The following is a 22593-nucleotide window of genomic DNA, read 5'->3' as shown; positions in this document are numbered from 1 at the left end:
CACACAGAAACATCGCACGCATTAATCGTTGCCGTGCACCGAACCGCAGACATCCAACCAACATACACCAGCACCTCGTGTCTCCTTCCAGCAAAAGTGAACGCACCAGAGTTTACCCTCTTCGCGAATATAGCTGCTCTATAAAAACCTCACGACTGTAATTATAAAATAAAGGCTTCCGCCAGAAGGGTTCTACCGTCGCGTGATGGAAGCCATATTCTACAAAACACACCGGGAGAAGTAAAATTATTTCTCTGCTACTGATTTATATCTAACTCTGACAAGACTATTGCAGAATGTTTCTCAGATATTAAATTAATTTTAAACAATGGATAGACGTTAAATCTGGTCTCCCAGAAACTAAAATAAATGTCACCAAGAAAATTCGATAATAATTTTCTTATTACTTATACCTTATAAAATATGTATGTATTTCGAAAATGATCGAGTACATTTCTTAACTACCCACTTCATAAGTACTTCACAAGTACTTCATTGAATAAATCGCTTCGATTTTGACACTCGATGCATTCATTCTGATAACTAGAAGCTCCGCCAGCGTCAACGTCCAATGCTCCACATATAATTGATCTCTACCCGAACCCGGTGGGCCACCCTCTTTGTTTACATCGCGATAGGCTACTTTACTCGTAAAGAAAGAAAGCGCGATCGATCCGATTACAGTTCCTCTGAGCACAAGATTTTCCACTGTCAGATAAGATTGCGGTTATCGCGCGGTGCTCGTTCACCGTGCCTCTGTAATCAAGCCGGCGATTGTGCCGATAGTCCCCAACCCGTGAAGCGGGAAACGCCGGGTGTTTGAAAGTGTTCAGTCTCCCAGGTGCTCGGTCGACGAACAGCCGCGCAGCTCGCTCACGCTCGCAGCCGGTATGTGGTGTGTGTACAAGAACCTAACGTCCGTTTCTTCGCTAGGAAGATCGGGGTGTTTGATTTCGCGCCCATCCCGCATAGGAGCGTCGCGCAAGTCTGGCTCGTGACTTCCATTCAGCATCATCCTCGCGGGGATTGTGTGACGATTTCGAGATTCCACTTGTGTTTGATCGTAAAAAGGATTCTATTGAGCAACCTGGATCCTCGCGATGTTTGTTCGTGACAATCCAACCAGGAAACGATTGATACGGGTCTGGGGAACTTCCGGTAGCAGGAAGCACTACTAATTACCAGGAACAAATACTCCGTTCATTGACGCGGTATCGGTGTCCAACACGATATTCCAACTCTAGAGTGTCAGTAGCATAAGTCTAGATTGTGACTTTCGCTTAGCATCATTTTCAGTAGAATCGTGTCGATTTCGAAATTCCTATCGTGTTGGTTCGTGAAAAGGATTCCGTAGACCGAGTTGTACTCTTGCGATTCTTTTCTCTGATAATTCAAGTGGGAATCGATTGATACGGGGCTGAGGATCTTCCAGTGGCAGGAAGCGCTACCGATTACTGGGAACAAATACTCCGTTCGTTGATGCAGTGTTGGCGTCGAATTCGATATTACAACACTAGAGTGTCAATATCATAGTCTAGATCCTGACTTTTGATGTGCGTTAGTTTCGGAAGGATCCAACTGATTTCAAGATTCTGGTCGTGTTGGTTCAAGAGAAGGATTCCATTAACCGAGCTGTACTCTTGCGATTTTTTCCCGTGGTAATTTAAGTATAAATCGATCGATACTGGACGGGGAAACTTCCGGTAACAGGAAGTGCTACCGATTACCAGAAACAAATGATTCGTCTGTTGACGCGGGGTCGGTGTTGAATTCGATATCCCGGCACTGGGAACTGGTTTTCAATGAACCGCGGACGAAGTTAATGGCCGACGAGCTCGTGCACGGTCGATCGATCGCCAGTTGCATCAAAACTAATCAGCTTTCGGGCCGCAACGCGGTTTTTACCAACCGACGGAAAGCCTTATGCGGAAATTCGTTCACAAGTGAAAGGACAGCTGCGCGCGGCGATTTCCTCGAAGACGATCGTCATCGCGGATCTTTCTTCTCGCGATCCTTTTTGCGCGTGACAATCTTCATGGCTGAACGGAGCAACAGTGGATGGTGAGTGATGCTTTGAAAAATTCGTGTGAGAAACTTTTAGCTGTGTTTCTTGAAGTCTCTTTGTGAAAAGTTGATGTTTTTAGATCTGTGAATGATTGAATTAGAGAGACCTAGGTACACGACGATTCACAGTCAGTTCGTTTATTTTTGTTTTTCACTTAATAATCTGTTGTACGATTTTTAAAAGTTGAAACTGATGAAAATCTGAATTAAATCGATTGTCGTCATGTGTCTGATACAATGAAGACTACAACAGTGATCGCAGAAGCTCTACAGGCTAAAATGGATCAATTGTTATAACGTTGAGCGCGTCACGTTCTTTCAATGTTGCGACGTTCAACGCTACACGTACCGCGACCGGTCAAATGACCTTTAGTGGATAGGGTGAGGATGCGTGTACAAATTAATTCTCACAAGTTTAATTCTTTTTAGTAATGCGACCATCACGGATTCGTGCGTCACACTAGCGACATGGTTTTGCGCTGTCCCTTCACTAATTTGGTGGGCGATCTCGGCCAATTTGTTAAGCGGCAGGTCGGTTTGCGCCGTTACGATGGACCGTGTCATCGCTGGTAATCGGCCAGACCACAACGTGTGCAGGCAATCGTCTGAAATGGTCGCACCTGCCAAATTGCTCATGTGGCGGAGGAATTGAGAAGGAGTCCTGTCTCCTGTCTCTTCCTGTTCCAGCAACTGTCGAATTCGCTGCGTTTGGGAAGCGGACAAACAATGCAACAACTCCCTATTAAGTGTCTCGTATTTCTCTGTTCCTGGAGCCTAGCCGAAGATGTCTTACACCTCCAACACATATTTTGGCTCGAGTTGCGACATGATGTAGTAAAATTTGGTATTATCCGACCTTACGCCGTTTAATACAAATTGCGCCTCGATCTGATTAAACCATTCGCCGGGTTGTTCCGGCCAAAACGGCGGAACGTGAATGCCAACGCGGTTCACTTCCGGCATCGCGGCGGAATCTTCGGTCTCTGCGAGGCTGCTGTTTGCTCCAACTACTGCGGCTTTTCTGGTCGTTGTCATTGTGTCACTTGCACTACTTAAATGAACCGAACGAAGATTCGAACTTGTGATCACGTCGGACTGTCACCACTTTAGTGAATAGGGTGAGGATATGCGTACAAATTAGCTCTCACAAGTTTAAGCAAGTGAATCTGTATTTAACCAGAGACCGCGAGGACTTCGTGTCAACTCTTGACTATTAACTGTTAACTCTGATTGCTTGTCTGTTCGTGATGACTGTCTTTTTATCCTTGCTTCACAGGAAGCTTCGTAGTGAATTTTCCCTAATTGGTTAAGCCACGCGTTGCCGTTAACCCATCAGGTACATCCGGTGATTTTCAATCACCGCCTATTCCTTGCGACCTTAGCGTGTTTTTTGTGGAAAGGTAGTGCGCTTTGGTGGAGGAGTATTCTTTAGTGGAAGTTTGGCAACGCAGCAGAGTTTCCTCCAGGCCCAAGCCTCGTGACAACACTCGCCGAGGATCGCTTGACCATGCCTTGTACTTCGGAAACTCATAGTTTATAACATCTGCAATTTGGTACTAAGGCCGTTTGCAATATTGTCGAAGAAAAAACAAACTTGGCTATAATTCTCGAACAACGGCTTTCTCAAAAGTAACCTCGCTGACCTACTTGTCATAGATCATTATACGCCAAATGTTTCTTTATGTCGTGCTTGCAAGCCGCTACAGACCGGTTTTCAAATTTCCTTGAAAATTCCGTGTTTTCTTTCGTTCATTTAACTTAATGTCGATTCCAATATCGTCCGATTAATCGGTTTTCCAATCTTTGTCTCTTCGTTTGTTTCTGTTTCCACTAAGAAAAAGTTGTCATTCAACTTGTGTACTTTTATTTTATAAGTTGAGTAGCTACGGTAGGAATAAATATATATGAAGTATCGGTACGTTTAGTGTTAAGAAAAACATAGATTAAGAATGTTATATTTGAGTACTTCCTTGTTTCTTTACAAACCGGATATTATTAAACACGCAGATTGTCGATATGGTTACAAAGTCACGTAACGTGTTTACATTTACCATAATCACACGTCCCGGGGAAATATTCGTGAGAACTACCGATTAACTGTTACGTGACGTCGTTCGCACATTATTCGAGCAATTTTAAACAATAATTGCTTGCTGTTAAAGAGAAACGTGAGTGGTGAGCAGCAGAGAGTAGAAAAATTTCAGTTAATTTGTAATACATATTGATCCTCGTATTACAGCTTTAATAAGTTTTCCCCAACCATATAAATATGTAGTATTTCATCGACGAGAAAAGTCAAGTTCATTAATCATCGGACTAGCAATTAACCCTTATCGGACGTCAGATTCTCATACCTGAGTTGTCGCTACATCGTCGAATGTGGAAGAACGATTTGCTATGTCACACAACAAGTGACAAACGTCTACTAGTGTAAAAAGCGTAATGTCACGTGAGAGGTGACATACGTCCGATAAGGATTAACACTCGTTTCTTTAACGAATTCTTCATTCTAATTACGTTTCACAGAGGATAAAAAGGAGGGAATAAGATAGATAAATTGCAAATTCAGACGTTACGTAAACACGATATGCGGGTTAACGTCTAATCCTTGTCCCAACGTTTACCCGAGCGCAATGTAACCGACACTATTGTAGAATTTCACATGGCAGAGCGTTAACGGATCGAACGGCTGCTATTAATATCCCAAGAAAAAGTATGTTAATATATCACCGCTTCATTAAGAATCGGATTATCTGCTGAAACGTCACGGGAACTTCGTGACCCATATCCGTGACATCACACCCGCGATTAGTTGCAGAACACCACGAAGATGATGTGTTCCTCGCACAACCGCAACGGATTCACCTGGAACGGGAGCTGTTTGGAACTGCTCTAAAACACCGTGAAACGATCGCCTAATTTGCAAAAATGGAGAACGACGCGGAAAGGTCGCCGCTGTTGGAGAGGAAGGTCGCTACCTCGACCAAGTTCGCTTACGCTTTGGGACACATTTTCAACGATCTTACGGCCGCCATGTGGTTCTCCTACACCCTTATCTACTTCCAGAGGGTGGCTTTGTTGAAGCCGATTGCCGCTGGCGCTCTTTTACTCTTAGGTAAATTACAAATTTAATCCTTTGGACTCGAGAAGTGACTCTCAGTCACCATTTGATTTGATACAGCAAAATTATAAAGTCTTATGTATAATATTAAACTTTGCGTAATGTGTAATGCATCAATATGTGAAATATTGAAATGCCTTTGTTCCCTAATTTATGTATGTTTGCATATTAGTTAGTATTTCTAATGAAATAGAATCTCCTAATAGAATATTCCTAATGAGAAACTTTCGAGTGGGCACGTAACGCTCAAATTACCAAAGGACCCATAGCTAATAAGGATTATTTTTCGTGAATGGAAAGAGATAATAACATTGAGGTACGGTTAATTTAAGGACAAATCGTGGATGCTTTCATGACGCCAGTTTTCGGTATACTGGTCGATCGTTACTGGACGCAAAAAGTTTGGCATATAATTGGCTCCGTCCTGGTCGTCTTGTCATTCCCTGTGATCTTCGGCGGTTTTGCCGAACCTTCGAGTATCACCGTCATGATCGTCTACGTGGCTAGCATCTCCATGTTCCAAACGGGCTGGGCGGCTGTGCAAATCTCTCATTTGTCCATGATTCCGAAGCTGACGAATTCTCCGCTGGCACGAGCGGACTTGACTGCCATAAGGTGAAAACACTTTATCGACGTTAAATACTGGAAATTACTGTTCAATCGTAATCGGAGTGCTTGGTGAATCAGGTATTCGGCTCAAGTGGGGGCAGCAGTGGTGGTGTTTATTGTCACGTGGATCGTCCTCCCCACGAACGAGGAAATCGTTGTTCGGCTTGCTCAAGAGGACAATTACAAATTTCGTGTAAGTACATGGTATAATGTATAGTACACAACATTTGGACGACTACGAAATCAATTCAACAAAATTCGAGAGAAATATTTCAAAATGCAACTCTACTTTTGTTCAGTGTGTTTTTTGATCAAATACAATGTCAAAACATTTTCGTAACTAATACCGTTTACCATTTTAAATAATATTTGCTCACGGTCTACTGTAAATTAGTTTACTGCATCGGTAAGACATCGACCTGCTCGTAGCGCTGAAATTCTATTAACATGAAGGAAAACGTATTGTTGATTCAGTAGCAATTTAGAGCCTGTAAAGATTTAGGGATTTAATAATTATAAGCAATTTGGAATAGAGACAAGTACCTAACTTAAGAGCACTGAACCCTTTCAGGACATTGTACTGACGTTGACGCTGATCGGATTGGTCACCACCATATTGTTCCATGTGTTCCTAAAAGGACACCTCTTAGAGCGTCACCAACTGCATAAAGGGAGGACCGAGGAATCCCAACGATTGATCGATAATCCTCAGAATAATCGAAGCTCTTGGTTTAATACGACCATTCTACTGAGAGTAGCGATGCTATATGTAGCCAGCAGATTGTTTATTACTTTGGCTACCGTTTATTTGCCGTTGTACATAGAAGAAACAGACATCAATGGAAAACAAGCTTTGGCGACTGTTCCGTTAGTCTCGTATGTGTCCTCCTTTATGGCGGCACTGATGCTGAAACATTTAAACAAATCTTGTGGCACAAAGGTCCGTTTTTTACCTCTCTGCTAGAAATTAATACCTCGTCTTAGAATCTTAAATAAACTGCGCACAATCTATATACTTTTTAAATTTCTATTCGATTCAAAAGTGAGTAGATGATATAACAATGAGTAAAAAAGTGCAATTCATTTTATGAAAAGAAGCAATGAATGTTGTTCGCTTTTCAGATGTGCTACTTCTTGGGTACAGTTATTGGAATGTTCTCCGCGGTGATTACGGAATTTGGTGGTAACAGTGCAACTATCATTTATATTACCGCGATTCTGATCGGAGCTGGAAGTTCCATCACGATGGTCACCGCCTTGAGCGTCACTGCGGAAATAATTGGCCCGCGAACGGAGCGAAGCGCCATTGTCTATTCCGTCGTGACGTTTCTTGACAAGGTTGTCACAGGATTGGTTGTTATTTTCATTGAAAAATGGTGAGGGTGCTAACATTTCATTTTCATTTTAAATCGTTAAGGCCCGATGATGAGTCAACAAGATGTTATTTCTATCATTTCATTTTTTTCATGCTTTCCAGGAGGTGCACGCAACCGGAACTCTGTCCAAATTACAATAGAGACACTCTTGCACTTGTCTGCGCTATTTCCATGTCTCTGGGTCTTGCCACGCTAATCTCTGTGTCGCGATGTTTAACTTAGATACATTTCCAGCGTCCAACAGTTAATCAATGTATCACAATTGTGCTATAATCCATCTTTCTATTCGTTCACTGTACGGAGAAAGCTACTGCATCAAGAGTAATAATAAAATTTTTTATGATCAACTTAACAACTTTCCTGACAATTAAACTTCTTATCACGAGGAACTACGACCGCATAATTATTTATTAATAAGGACCTTGTTGGGGTACAATTTTACTTCCTGTACCAATACCTAGTTCTAATAGACTACAAGTAATATAGACATAAAATTTCGCACCGTGTTTCTGAAGATTTCCATAATATCGGAACACACAAAAATCCAAAGTCTATTTCTCAAATGGAAAACGATTTGTAAAGGAGATATTACAAAACAATTCTTCTATAAATATCCGAGTTCAAATTCTTCACGCCAGTTTCGCTTTTCTCCCGATACCATAGGCATTCTCATTACCGACGACCCGTGATACCCATCCAGCGCGGATAGATGTCGCCCGCAGGTCGGCGGCCGATCCACGGAATTTTCCGCAGGAACGCAGCGACGTGTAGCGGCGCGAAGGTACGATGACCCGCTCGATTTACGCGTTACGTGGCGAGCCGCGGTTGCGTCGTTGCGTCGTAGAAGGCGTAAGACGAGATCCGTTGAATTCTACGCGGCGGCCGTTATGCCTCGTCAGACGATATAGCTCGGCTATCGTGTGGAGAGGCAACGTGATAGAGACGGGAGCTGGATTCGCTTGAGGGACAGGAACGGGGAGGGGGAACGGAACCGCGGATCGAGTCGCGTCGGTCGCGGAACACGGGACAGAGGGAGCGCGAGGTATGCAGACGCGCGTAGGGCGACAGAGAAAGGCCGATCCCGTGTAATAGAGAGAGGGGGCGAGAAAAAGTGAGACGCGTCGAGCGAATGCCGCAAGGGGAAGGGAGAGCGAAGAAAAAGCCATTGAGTGGCAGAAGGAGGAACAGAGAAGGAGACAGCGGTCTCGGTGTCTCGATCGAGCGCGAAATAGGGTGGGGAAACGCACTGGCGGGTTGCGGTGGGGCACGGAGAGAGGCGAAGGAGAATCGGAGGGGTGGGGGACAGGCGCCTTGGTGGAGCACGAGGCAACGACAAACGGCGCACACATCGGCTCGTGCGAATATGGCCCGGAAGGTGCGCGCGGGGCTACTGCGCAGAGTCTTGTTTTGCTCGCGGCGGGACGAGGGGAGCACGGAGGCGGACGCGCATTCACGAGGCATGGCGTGGTGCGCGTTCTAGTAAACAAGTTGTGCGCGACCCGTGCGGGGAATCTGCGTCCCCGGAGTGATCGTGATTTTTCTTACGAAGGAGCGCGGATACCGCCCGCCTCAGAATGAATCGTGCCGTGCACAGGTACGGATAGTGTTTGGTTCAGGCTGGCCCGTGTTGCCTGTGACGACGCGCGGCCCTCGGACGACGTGTCGCGCGGAATATATTCATCGAGCGCGGTCACACAGAGAGACAGAAAGTTCATCGAGCTCTGGTTGTAACTCGACCACCGTGGACCAACCTCGTGTGTTCTCTTCTGGACCCCCCTCCACTCACCTCCACCCCCCGAGGCGATCAACGAGTTTCTCCGCTCTGTATCTCTCTTGCGCGTTTTCTGGCGTTCCGTGTGCATGTGTATTGTGTATATATATAAAAATATATATATAAATATATGTATATTCGTATGTGTAATACATATATATAGATACATATGTATAGATATATATATATATAAATATTTATATTTATATGTATATGTACATATACATGTGTTACTACTTACGCGTGTGGTGAGTACTGCGGAGCGTGCTCGTATTCACAAGAGAACAAGTGTGCTGTTTGTTGTTGTTGGTTGTTATTGTTCTGTTACTGCCGACCGATTCTCCTCCATGGTTATCGATCGACTCTCGATCGCAACTGCGTCTCGACATCTCGAAGGGGAGCATCCGGGTGATTGTACGACGACCACGTTGACTCGGTAAGTCGATTCTTTTTAGAGGTATCCTCCACGTGAGAGAGAGATAGTCTGTTGCGTTGTGACGGCCGAGCGCTCGCGCGCTCTATACGTGCCTCTCTCGCTCTTGCTCGGGAGAGAGGAACAGAGTGTGAGGGAGGTAGAGAAGGAGAGAGAGAGAGAAACACAGTGAGTGGAGCCCCTCACTCTATACCGAGAGTATTTGTATTTTCGGAGCGGGAGCGTCGACACCGCCGTGAAACCGAGAAATCGAGAAACGTCGCGCTCTCGATACCCGGTCGTCCCGCGATCGAACTCACCTCTTTCTCGCGTTCTGTCGCCGATCGGCGTCGCTCTACTGCACGCCGTTCGGAAACGCGCGCCAGAATCATTGCCGAACCGGCCACGTTTATTTTTCGAAATGATATTAGTCTGCTCGTCAATCGTTTCTTAACGCAATAAATCGACCATGTTTATTTTTCGAAATGATATTAGTTCGCTCGTCAATCGTCTCTTAAAACCCCTTGCCATACAATGACAAGTGAGACTCGTGATGAAAATTTCTAGATTAATTTAACAAGACTCAATGTTGTTCATTCCCCACGGATCAAAGTAATAAGCTATTTTGTTACTATCAATGTATTATCTTCAAATGAAACGTCTGTTTAAAGTAAAATGGTCAATTTTGTTGCTTTTCTCCTAAATTGTTAGTAGTAAAATGCTATACGAGCTCAGTAGCGAAAGTAAATAATACGGCAAGGGGTTAACGCAATATATCGATTCTGTTTATTTTTCAAAGTGATATTAGTTCGCTCGTCAATCGTCGCTTGATATATAATCTGAATTACCATTTCATTTGATAATTATTCATTTAGCTTTCAATTGGAATCTTTAATAGTCAGGTTATATGAAATAAAGAATTATTGTTGTTCAGTTATTATTTGTTGTTTGAAACGTCTTCTACCGTTTACGAGAGTCTTCATTTGGAAAGGTTACTACGGGCTTGCGAAAAATGCGCGGTTGGCAGTGTGTTAATAGGAATAATAATAATGGTAGTGTTAATAATAGTAATATTTTTCGTCACGCGGCCATTCATTAGAGCAAAGTAGAATTAGTCATTCACTATTTGAATCGATTTCGGGTCTCTCGTCGTTCGTATGTTTACAATAATAACAATAATAATGAACTATGACACTGCAGTTTTGCTACGCGCTCATTCATCGGTGAAAATAGAAACGTATATAGAAAATACATTGGGTGTGTTTGGTCCAAGCTGAAAGCTTTGAACAAAAAATATTTCAAAGTTATCGGCGTGTACTTTTTTCTTAATTGAGTACACACGGTTTCACTGTTGTCAAAGTTTTATGCATTTCGAAACACATTATACAATTTCACGCGTTTACGTTCGAGTTACAACTCCCCAGATATCTTTGTGAGCATTGGTGGTAAATATTTAGTTGATGTTTTTTATTCGCATGATGAAAACAATGGAATTGAACCGCGGTGATAGTTTATTTATCAGCGAGCTTACACGCACCACAGTGTTGCAACGATTTATTCATTATTTATAGCAATCTCTTCATGCAACGTATCACCGTTTCCTTTTTTTTCTATGGCAGTTTGAATAACTGTTGCATTTCTCATTTATGAATGTTTATTATCTTCATGTCAACTATGAAAAAAAGAATATCATTCCAATCGTTCAAAAAATTACTACACCGTGTCAGCTATTTCCAAGACAATTCCCTTTCTTTCTTTAAGAAATCGAAGAAACTTAAGTCCGTCCTCATTTCCTAAATTCCATCCCGCAAATTCATTCTCTCATCAGATGCCATTCAGACGCATATAAAACACATAACTCCCAATCGAGCATGCCCACGAACATCTACAATACATTTGAAGAACACACACTCTGCCTGCTCATCATATCCGCACTCGTTTCCAAGAAAACCGCGTCAGAAGGTATCAATTATGTCGTTGACGCTCGATCGACGCAATACAATCGATGCTTTTCACATGAATGCTTGAATTACACGTGGCCGCAACGGCATGCTCCCAAATAAAGTCCCAAAGCATCGGAATGTTTACGTTCAGCTGGGACTCGTGCGCGGCACGCCACATTGCATCGCACTGCACTGCACTGCACCGCACCGCACCGCACCGCACCGCACCGCACCGCACCGCACCGCACCGCACCGCACCGCACCGTTGCGTTGAGCCTGTGCCGAAGCCGAAGCCGCGTGGCGGGCTTCTCTCCGCGTCGTGTGTTTTCTATCGCCACGCCACCGTGATCCAAGTATAATTGTAATCTCATTCATCGTTAACGCGACTCGTGCTCACCGTGTCCGTAGGCGGTTACTCGGATGCAAAGTTATTCAATGTCGGCTCCTTCACCCCGCTATCCGGCAGGTTACAGTTACGTTTCCGTTCACAAGCGACTCGTTAACGCGTTCGAACAAAAAGGAACGGGGAAAAAAACGGGGAAGAAGATTTTTACCTTGTACGCCGCGTCGTTAATACCATTAACGTCGCATTTCTTGTACTCGTGCATGTAAAAAGGCGGGACTTGCTATCATCGCAGGTCGTGCGCGCATGCAAATGCAATTCAAACGCAACAGATTATACGAGGATAGCGTGGAGTGCCTGAAAACGTCGGCAACGTTTCGATCTTCCTCCCGACGAGGATGAAAGACCGTTCGAAAACATAGAAGACGCTCGTCTATTCTGTTGCCGCTTGTTGTTTTTCTGTACGTAATTGATTATTAATTGACCGTTACCGTCGGTTTTCTTGTTTACTGATTCCGGCGTGACTCATAATGAGAACAACGTGTTTTCCCTGGGTTTAACACGTTCGCGACCACGCGTCACGTACAGGGAGTTTCTAAAATATACCGAACAAATCATAGGGCGTATACAGCTCACCAAACTGAGTAAAAACATCCTAGTAAACATGGATCTAAAAGTCAGTAGTTTCCGAGATAGAAATAGATTTTGTTTAAAAAAGAATGTATGGGAGCCGGAGTGAAAACACCGAATTATCTCGAAAAGTATCAGTCAAACGAAAGTTACACGGTATGATGCTACGTATCACGGTGAGAGGTATTTGACCGTGGTGTGACCTTGAAATGCTTCATTTGTCTTATTTATCATGTTTCATATGAGTACGGGTTAACATATTTCGTAAAATTATTGTAAAGAAAGCACGGTCCACAGCAAGGGTATTTCCAATGTGGCCGTGGTCGCGAACGTGTTAAATGATTTGTTGTTGGTGCAGAGAAACTTTCGAGTTTTCATCTCGCTTTCCGGTTTTTTCCTTTGACTTCTTTCCAAGAATTCTGAAGAAAAAGTTCCTCTGTTTTCTTACTCTTGCAGCAGTGTCAAAGGTTTCCGGTTTCACTCTGCCACTGGGTCAGAGCTACAGGTTCTTGCGGTTGATCGATGACAATATATTAACTGAAGATGTCCTGCGCAGTTGATAATTGCGGGAAATCTCAAGCCGAACGAATGTTACGAACGGTTCTTTCTGTTTGCGTTTTCCTGGAACTCACGGTTAAGATGGGGGAATGAATATCTGGGGATGGCAATAAATTGGACTTTCTCTCGGCGTAGTGGATTAAGGGGTCGATTGTTTAGCGACTGCGACGTAAGGATCGTTGATTTCTCCGAATCGTTGACGCTGACGCACGCCTCTACCCTAAAGAAACTAAGGGGATAGCTTTTTCGAGGGTTTCAATTGTGAATTATTAACAATGCGCTGGTTTACTCGTTCAGAATACTTCGGGAAGATTATTTCTTGCCACTTGTGTCTTCGAGGTTGTAATTGATCATAGCATTGAATGCATCATACGTCGATATTATTTATGACTGATTAAATGTACCTTGAACTTCGTCGTTCCCTTCTCTTTTCTCGTCTATTTCGTTTTAATTAAAAACTGAAACGTTCGTTCGAAATATTTGTTTCCGATTTAAATTTCAAATGAAACTTACCAAGCAAAAGATGCGTCGGAACCGTTTCCCAGGTAAACTTTACCTTTTACATTGCCTCGACACTCGACCGATCTCGGATACCGCTAGTCCCGAGTTTTCTTTAGCCGTTGCAAACATCCAAACTATTTGCTGTTCATCACGCGTTTCCTTTCTTTCTCCTGTGACATCGAAAGCTCGTTCTTTCTCGATCGTCACGAGACAAATGATCTGCGTGCGTTTCGAACATTTGTAGGTAATTCCAATAATTAACTCTTTCTTCATTGACGATCTAAATTTCGTATTTGCGAAATTAACTTGCATCAACGGAAGGATTGTTTTTTTATTCAATAATGATAACAAAGAGTTTTCTTTACATCGTAGAAAAAAGAAACAAGCATGAAAGCACGCGGAAATAAATAATGAATAGAAGATTGTACATTATAGAAGGGATTGATTGAAGTCATAGACGACCTTTACATGGCCTTTTCTATCTGTTCTAATAGTTATCTATGAATTAACTTCCGGCTGATACCAGTTATATGCGAATATGTTTGTATTTTATTGTCGAAACTGATAAAAGATACATTTCTATTCAAAAAGGATATATCATTGTTAAATGCTCACCTGAGCCCATCAAGCTCTGGACAGAAGGTCCAAATCTACATAGAAGACAGTAGCTAAACTCCTGTCGGTAAGACCTGCGAATAGACGTTCATAAGTGGTACTACGAAGACCGGTACCTGGTGACAGTGGTTGCTCCAGTGATTAGGTTGGACTCATAGTGGCAGTGGTTTATAGCTAGCATGCTTAGTGAGGTGACCCCTTTATCCAGAGTCTGGGCAGGTAAGGTGCGTCAAAAACAGTTTGGTTACCAGACTCTAAAGCTGAAAGGATGTTGGAAAGTGTACCCGGTGCAACCAACAGTCTATGTAATTCCGTATGACCTGTCACCTCCAGGTCATTGAGCTTCATCTCAATATGGGGCTGTATTTGTTGGGCCTTTAAGGCGGATACAGGTACTAAGTGAAATTCCTTCTGTTAAATGTTTACACGATATCGCGCTTGCAAAAAATATAATGTATGCTATACAGTGATATTAGAGTAATAGGAATAGCAATAGCAGTAGCAATAGTAGTGATAATAAGAATAGCTGTATTAGTAGTAATAGCAATAGTAATAGCAATATCAATAGTAATAACAACAACAATAGCAACAGTAATGGTAATAGGAATAGCTATACCAGTAGCAATAGCAATGACAGTACCAATAGCAATGGCAAAAGCAATGGCAATAGCAATGCCAATACCAATAAAAAGAATAATACAAAACCAATAGCATTTGCAATAAATAATTATTAATTAATATTTCACTTCGATGAAAAAAAAAAGAAATGAGCGATGGGAGAACCGAAACAGCGTATCTCGGGAACGGAGAAATATGGAGGAAAGGCGATCAGCGTCGGGGCCGGTGACGATAGCGTCGCGTCGCGTCGCGGATCGAAGCGGAGCGGTGGCCTCCTCTCGGTAAAAGGACCTCGGTAACGTCAATAGGCAGAGCGGCGCAGCTATATCGCATTCCGCGATATTTCTCTCTTTAGTCACTGACCTCGCGACTGCTCGGCCAACCTCGTTTCGTCGCCGCTCTCGCCTCCTTGTTTACGCTCCCGACCGCCTCCGTCCGCCCGCTACGAAGCTTCCTAGTGCCGCCACGCGAAATATTTCACGAACCGGCCTCGCACACCGGACAGGTAATCGGCTCGAAATTTTTTTCGAATTCAGCTAATCGACCAGCCACATTCTTCTTTCACTCTCTTACCAGACTTCTGAAGACTCTCCTCCCCCACCGTCCCATTATCGAATATACAAATCGACCTGCACGGAATTCTTCGGTCAGATTTACTAGGAGATCGGTGCATCCCCCAATTCTAGTTTCTTACGTGTAATCGATCGCTTGGGAGCTTTTTTAAATGCTCTTTCCTTGGATATGGATATTAGTTGTTGCGGAATCTTCCTGTTGGTCTGATCGAGTCGAAACAACCCTTTATCGTGTTTATTCCTGTTTTATGATAGTAGACAGATCCATTTGTTAAACATTTGAAATATGTGAACTTGAGTGTGGTAGTTTCTATCCCCTTTATTGTTCAGAAGTTGCGTAATTTCTCCTGTCGTGTACGTGAATTAATTGCTTCAGGAGTTTTCGATTTGTTTAACCCCGGCGACATACGTTCGAAAAGAAACTTTATTCTGCTCATCTCGGTATTCAAGATATTTTTTAGACGTTCTTTGCTGCAGACGAGAATTATTGGATATAGAATTTTGAGAATCGACCTGACCGTCGTAATTCACCCTTTTATATCCACTTCTTTTATCCGGTTCGTTTGTTTGCAGAGGATATTCCGACTCCCTTTTTATCAAGTTTTCAAACCGGTCCCCGAATTGACAGGCGTACAGCGATGGATTCTAAAATCGTGTTTTTGTCATTTTCATTATATGCATACAAGCTTTCTCCCAACAAACTCTCGAGTTCATCCAACGTTGAATTTTTTAAACCGTTCCATTTTCTATCTTTCACTCTTCCCCTTTGCTTCCCTACCCTTTGTCGCATCTGTCGAACTGACCCGAATTCCCTTGTTCACAATGAACCCCTTCAAATCGAAGAAGCGGCACTGACATCAATTTCCTAGCCCGAATCCCAGAGGGATCGGTATCCACTAATCGCGGAACAAAACCGACTGCCGAAACAGTTGGAATCGAGGATTATTCCGTACAAATCAACCCATATTATTATATTGTCACTGAGAACCGCATTCGTCTTCCGTTCTGGACCCCGATCTGACGAACCGTGAATCCTGCTACTTGAACGGCTTTCCTCTGCTAAAACGGTTTCCGAACAACGTTACAGCCATTTGGACTGCCCATTGTCAGTTTCTTCTAAACATTCGGACTGCCAACAAAACGTCTATGATCCTGCATCGACGATGCAAAGTAAAGTAGAAATCCTTTATTCTTGTATTATTCATTCGAGGATACCTATTATAAACTATTATTGGCATCATTATTAATATCATTCGTTTGAACGCATTTGAAATGACAACGAATATTATTCCAAATTACATATCACGTTATTTCATCTTTTTAAAAATATAACTCTCGTAATTCCGTTTGAAGGAACGGTTTCGACAACAACCGCTCCCAATTCGAAAATGATAAAATAACGAAACAGCCATGGCCGTCCGTGGAAATACCACCCGTCGAAATGCGAAAGCAAAATTACTTCGTGTCCATATGAAAAATAATCTCGATTGAACCGTGGATCGAGTGATTAATGAAGTGTTCTTCTCGCCAATCGTAGCCCGTCATCGAGTACGCATCCGACGTTCGTCCAGTCGCGTTTCGCGAGTTCAGCCCCGTTTCGTTGGTGTTATTGTACACAATTGCGATTCCAATTGAATAATAAACGATAATACTCCGAGCCCGGCGATAGAACATTAAACCTGCTGTAAATGACGCGTAATGAAATTATGCGATTGAGAGTGACACGCGATGTTGCCTCCCTTTCCTTTCTTTTTTCCCCGTTCATTCTCGTTTTCTTTTTAGAGGGAGTTGTGTAATTTGGTTCGCGTACCGCGAATAGACAGGGTTCGCTAAAAATAATCGATGCACAGGTGGAAGAAGAGAAAAAAAAAGGATAAGACACTGGTGGCAGCGACGGTGGTGTACTTATGTAGGTTAGAGGGGTGAATGGTCGCGAAAGAAGCGCGGGGTGCGCAAGAGAACTGCGATAAAGATAAAAATAAAAGGGTAGTACGCTTCTGTTGTCTTTGACGCGACACGCAGACCGCAAAGGGGTTGGGACCTGCCATTCATGCTCGCAGTGTTTACTAACCCGCGGTCGGGCAGCGGTCGGAGTCCATAAATATGGAATCGAGACGCATTGTCAGGAGCAAGACCGCCCACCCCATATCCGGCCACACCTGCTGCCACAATGTTTTGAATTAATTGGTTCGAAAAGTGGTGTGATGTGGATAAAAATTTTATTTCCAGTTTCAGCTTGTTAACGCCTTTCCATTTTGCTATTATCGGGTCAATACATTTATTTCTGAATTTATAAATCATTGGTTAATTAACAAATATTGCAATTTATCTGTTGATATTTGAAATCGAGATTATTCCGATATCGTTTCTACACTAGAGTTTCCTTAAAGCAGCGGACTTTCGTTGCACAATCGACGGAACGAGTTGCATAATTAACATAGAAATCGGCCTGCCGGTGTTTTCTGGTCTCCGTCACATAGTAAGTAAGTGAGTACTCCGGATCGTCGCTGAAATCCCCGTAAGAACCGAGTTCTCCGAAGACATTCCGCAAACGATCGCGTCCGAACGCTAAAAATATCCCCAACGTAATTTTATTATACTCGTCGCACGCGGCCCGCCACGGTTGCGTAACCGTCGCGCGTATCGCGGGATCGTACGCGTCGCAAATAAAATTTTCTTTTTATTGCGTTCACCTCTCGCTCTTCTCATCACCGGTTTTCTGCGCCGCGATTCACGGGCGCTGGCCGCGCAATCCGGTCATCGGTCCATCGGCCGCGATCGGCAAACTTGAATCAACGATCCACCTCGACTGACGTTTGTTTTCTCGTTTATTAAGTTTACCCAAATAAGGTAACGTTCAGAATTACCTTTTATCATCGCAGAGTAACGAAAAGACAAAATAATCGGTTCTGAATTTCAAGATCACGCCGTTTCAAAGGAGCACATGCGTAAAGACACATGATTAGATTAAGCTGGGTGAATATCAAATTTGTACTTAACCTCTTCAGGGCCGAATTCTTTTTGAGAACAAACACAGATGATTCTAGTTTTCGTTTGATTAGAGTTTATTTTATAATAACTGATACGAATTGAACAATACGAAGGCAGACGGAGTCGTTTATAAAAAACAGACGGAGAAAAAGTAAGTGTCCGTTCGATGGACGTTAATGTTAGATTAAAATCAAATGTACACATATGTGTCAGTATCCTTGAAGAGGATAAAGGGAATTGAGGGTCCGTGGTTGTGTGAAAAGCGAATAATGTTCAAGCGTTGTATTTCGAAGTATTCGGATGGAGAATTTTATAGATTTATTTCTGTGTCACGATATTCTTATTTATTTATTATGAGTAGATAAGTATTTTAATTTAACATTAATTGTAAGGTAATGAATTATCGCGCGATTAGCGAAAACAAATAAACACTCAGTAGCAAATCCAATCGCGCAACGTAATGGGGGAGGGGGGGACGCTACAAGCGATCTTGAATAAACCGGGCGAGTAGTAATGCCAGAGGATGACTCGTATTTTTAAAAAAATTCCTCTGTTTATTCTCGCAAATCGTGGTAAATATTATTTACATGTATATCAATTATACATTGCAGCAATAATGAATTCTCGACCACTTAATTACCAAATGTTGCAACTTGTCTCTTATTTGAAATTGAAATTATTCCGGTGTCGTTTCTAGATTAGAGTTTCCTTAAAGCTGCGGACTTCCATTGAACAATCGGCGAGGCGAGTTGTATTATTAACGTAGAAATCGGCTTGCCGGTATTTCTAGGTATCCGACACGTAGTAAGTGAAAAAAAAAATGAAAATCGTCTTTAAGAAAAATGATATATATGTAATCATTACTGGATATCATTTTAATATACATTTCATATTCACAAAAATGTGGAAAACGCTTAAAAAAGAGTTTTCAGAATTCTGCGCACATCTTGCACCCTCTATAGGCCCGCATCACTTTGAAGTAACGTACCAATGTATTGACATTTCGTTGATTTATTTTATTTCGCATAGCTAAGAGGCGAATAAAATTAAGTAATTAATTAACTTGAACTTTTATATATTCAGACGTGAAAGTTGAACATCGTAATTTCAAAATTACAAGGTATATTTGTTTGAACAGAATTATTTACACTGTTACAATACATTATTAATTTGTATTTACAGGTTGATACTCATCAATTTTATACTACATAGATTCTTTTATAGACACGAAAAAACATTCGGCCTAAAGAGGGTTAATAACCTTACAAACCTGATGTTCCTTAATTGATTTCATACATCAACGACCATATCATAAAAATCCTTCTTGCATCCAAATTAGTACAATGAGCTTCACACACATTTCCTTTCGAAGAATAATATTCGAACAGTTTCGAACGCGCTCGCAAGCGATTCGAAGTTCGAACGGTTCGAGCGATAAGATCGCGTTCGTAGTGATACGCGGAACATTCGAATGTTTTTTCCAACGGCGTGCTCACGTTTCTACTGGTCGTTCCATCGTTTTGTCATATCGCCGCGAAAGCGCCGTAACGTGTGACGCTCGGGAAGGAAACGAGCCGTGCCGCGAGCGACGTCGTGTGACGCCGGTTTTAATGCGCGCGATCGACGCCGGTGACGTTTCCCCGATCGCGTTCCACGCACACGGAATGACGCACCGCCATCGCCGCGAATAACTGTATTCTTATCGCCGACACGCGCGTTCCGCGAATCTAACCTCGCCGATAAATTACGCACGGTTTACGCCGACCGTGCCGCAATTCTATGGTTATTTACGAAATCCGTCTGACCGAAGACAGCAAGTAGTTCGTTCCCTTCGTTGCCGCCACTGGCATTATTATTTCCATTATTAACGTATGCACGGCGAATACATTAAACGCGAAACACGGAAAAACAAGAAGCACGGACGGAAAACAAAGAATATCTTTATCACGAACACTCGTTGTTCGAGATAAGTTGTATGGCATTCTACTACCGAATTTCGTTTTAGTCGTACTCACTTCGTCGTTCTAATCGAAGTATATTTCAGTCTTGTTCTAATTGTATCTATATATTACACTTGTCGTTCCAACTTAGTGGTAACCACGTTTAGATCAAGGCTATACTCCTTCGCGTTGTCCAGTAGTCAGTGTTAAATTTCATTCGCGTTTTCCCTTACGTTTGCTCACACAAACTTTCGGTTCTGGTGTATGATTGGCTGAGGCGTTCACACAGCCAATCGAGTTGCGCGACAAAGATTTAAACAAATTTTTTGTGAGGTTTAATATGATCACTTTATCCGGATTAGTATTTACACAGTTTACGATTGGCTATACCAAAGAACAATTCAGAAGGAAAATTTGTATTTGCTTGGTTTCATGTTCCTCGAAACTCCTTTTGAAGAAGCGTGAAATCTTCTTGAATAGTTTGTTCGATGGAAATCATCTGTAGGTATTCGGAGGGGTGGAAACGCGACGGCCAGTTAGCGTCGGCCGGCATTCCTCGCTGAAATCATCGACGGATTTAGAGCCGATTTGCATGGCACCCCAGCATTGTGACCGTGGCGGCCGTCGACGTCTATGCATCCGGTTTGCCAAAAGGTTCCCATGCCCGATAGTGATCGTCTCGCGACGATATGTTTTCCTCGTCGTACGCTCGGCGTTGTTCTCCTGCGACGCGACGCTATCAGCGCGCTTGGATTGGATGAATTTCCGGTTGCTCGTCTATCTGTCGAATGCGTCCGGCTAACATGACGGTTTTTCTCGTTTTTTATGGAGAAAATGAAAGACGATCGTAAAATACCATTTTTTCATATTTTATAACAATGAATGTTTCTAATTATCTTTGCTACGAAAGAACATGTGATATGTAAAACGTTCGAGGTTCTCATGGCACTCAACGAGTTAATGTTTAATTGATGCGGAAATTACGAAAGTTTTAAAGCGAAAGGTTATTGTGGTTATTGAATGACAATAATACAAGAACTTTGCTGATTAATTTCTAATGAGAATGTGAGCCAATCAATGAGAACATTCTGCGGACGAAATGAACGAAAAACCGATAAACGAACAAAATTCTTCTACTCTCGAAGCGGAAAATCGCCTTTAATGTCGTGTTAAATCATCGATATCTCCAGTGTGATTATTAATACTACGAACATCGTTCATGCGATTTCACGGTTGTGTTTTTACGATTTTTTTTCTGGCTTCACATTCATATCTTTGCGCGAACGCATCGTTATCGTTTCATAAGCGGTACACGTAATCCGGAGTGATCAAGTAGTTCAATCAAACGTTACTTAACACATTCTCCGTCGTGACGGTTACCGATGACTGCCACCGAGCTTTACGTTTGCACTTCATCAGTCACCTGTGGCTGACATTCGATGAATTTTTATTCCTTATTTATGTTTATGTTTTTATTATCACCCAAGGTAAATATTATTACATATTATATTTTTGTACCATTAAATGGAGCAGATATTTTATGATTCTCTTTACGGCAATAAAATTTAAGTGGTCATTTCCGAAAAGAATTTTTTCGGAAAATATACTTGACAATGAGTTCATTAAGTTAATACGCCGACTACACTGCGGGGGTCACCGATGACCAGCGCTGGACATGCGACTGGCGTCGCGAGGGTCTCTAGTCACCGCTTATCAGATAAGCGAATAAAAAATGACAATAGTCACATTTCGAATGAGAAAAAGAATGAATGATCACCACTGTCGAACGTGCAATTTATATTCCAAGGACTAATAAGCGAAAATGTTTTTCCCCTAAAATTATCAATTTACGTAAGTTTGGTAATAACAGTTTGCCAGTGACAAGACGAATCAACACTTCCATCCGTTAATAATAACCAGTCATCAACGTGAACAAGTAGTTTTTATTTTATCGAGCAGTATATCAGTATATCAATTTTTATAAGTGTATTTTCAGCGTTCGAACAGTCGTTCCGATGCTATCATTTTAGTGGGGCACTTGGTACGCATTAGGTCGTTTAAATCAGCGTTTCCGGAACCTTTCGTCTCTAGCACTGATGTTATGCGCGATATTTCTTCGTAGCCCACAGTTATATATATACTGAAACACAGTTTCCAAGTACCAACAACATCGGTGTGACGAAGAATCTTCAAAGATACATACCGTGCGAGAAAACTACGTGAAAATATCACGAAGTGCTGAACAAAATTTGAATTTTCGTTTAGATTTCTGAATAATCCTATTCGGCCAGAATTTGCGGCGAACCGGATATTTCTCATTTTTCAGTTTTTTGTGTGAAGATTTTTAAGTTTCTTAACATCTTTCTTTACTGATATTGAAGCTTAATGTGTATTAATAACAGATTTATAAAAAAAATGTTCATTCCCCGCTTTAACTATTTGTATTTTCCTGTTAAATCCAAACCGTTCCGATTCGCCTCGGTCTACCCTATTTGACTTGCTTGTATGCTGCGGATGTTTCTTATAGAA

The 22593-nt window shown here is 42.4% G+C and overlaps 2 protein-coding genes across 12 annotated transcripts in view; both read left to right on the top strand.

The window, feature by feature from the left end:
- Positions 1 to 759: 759 nt before the first annotated feature.
- Positions 760 to 7631, top strand: LOC116427445 (major facilitator superfamily domain-containing protein 12). Of its 9 annotated transcripts, none has more exons than XM_031977805.2 (8): positions 896 to 2061; positions 4591 to 4777; positions 4877 to 5179; positions 5518 to 5800; positions 5873 to 5987; positions 6366 to 6734; positions 6917 to 7170; positions 7272 to 7630. In XM_031977805.2, exons 3-8 carry the CDS (start codon positions 4993 to 4995, stop codon positions 7390 to 7392), a joined length of 1329 nt encoding a protein of 442 aa, XP_031833665.1. In that variant the 5' UTR covers positions 896 to 2061; positions 4591 to 4777; positions 4877 to 4992; the 3' UTR covers positions 7393 to 7630. The 9 variants fall into 9 exon arrangements, with proteins under 9 accessions (XP_031833692.1, XP_031833718.1, XP_031833665.1 ...); XM_031977814.2 differs by lacking the exon at positions 896 to 2061 and adding an exon at positions 3215 to 4232; XM_076368362.1 differs by lacking the exon at positions 896 to 2061 and adding an exon at positions 3215 to 4232 and having other exon boundaries at positions 4304 to 4777.
- An 887-nt stretch (positions 7632 to 8518) lies between these two features.
- Positions 8519 to 22593, top strand: part of InR-2 (insulin-like receptor-like) — a 138233-nt gene continuing 124158 nt past the window's right edge. For 2 of the 3 annotated variants that reach the window (XM_031977698.2, XM_076368351.1), the window contains exon 1: positions 8519 to 9377. The gene's annotated coding sequence lies outside the window, so the exon portion shown is untranslated. The remainder of the gene's footprint in view (positions 9378 to 22593) is intronic. The other variant, XM_076368354.1, reaches the window with a different exon arrangement.

Source organism: Nomia melanderi, chromosome 6, assembly GCF_051020985.1.
Source record: "Nomia melanderi isolate GNS246 chromosome 6, iyNomMela1, whole genome shotgun sequence".
In the NCBI taxonomy this organism is placed as follows: domain Eukaryota; kingdom Metazoa; phylum Arthropoda; class Insecta; order Hymenoptera; family Halictidae; genus Nomia; species Nomia melanderi.
The sequence above is the reverse complement of the archived record's forward strand: the minus strand, read 5'-3'. Positions and strand labels throughout refer to the sequence as shown.

Excerpts from the sequence above, each read along its gene's own strand:
- LOC116427445 (XM_031977832.2), top strand. The coding sequence starts at position 4,993 with ATGGAGAACGACGCGGAAAGGTCGCCGCTGTTGGAGAGGAAGGTCGCT. Across the intron at positions 6,735-6,916 it reads ACAAATCTTGTGGCACAAAG|ATGTGCTACTTCTTGGGTAC; the intron begins GTCCGTTTTTTA and ends TTCGCTTTTCAG. Across the intron at positions 7,171-7,271 it reads GTTATTTTCATTGAAAAATG|GAGGTGCACGCAACCGGAAC; the intron begins GTGAGGGTGCTA and ends CATGCTTTCCAG.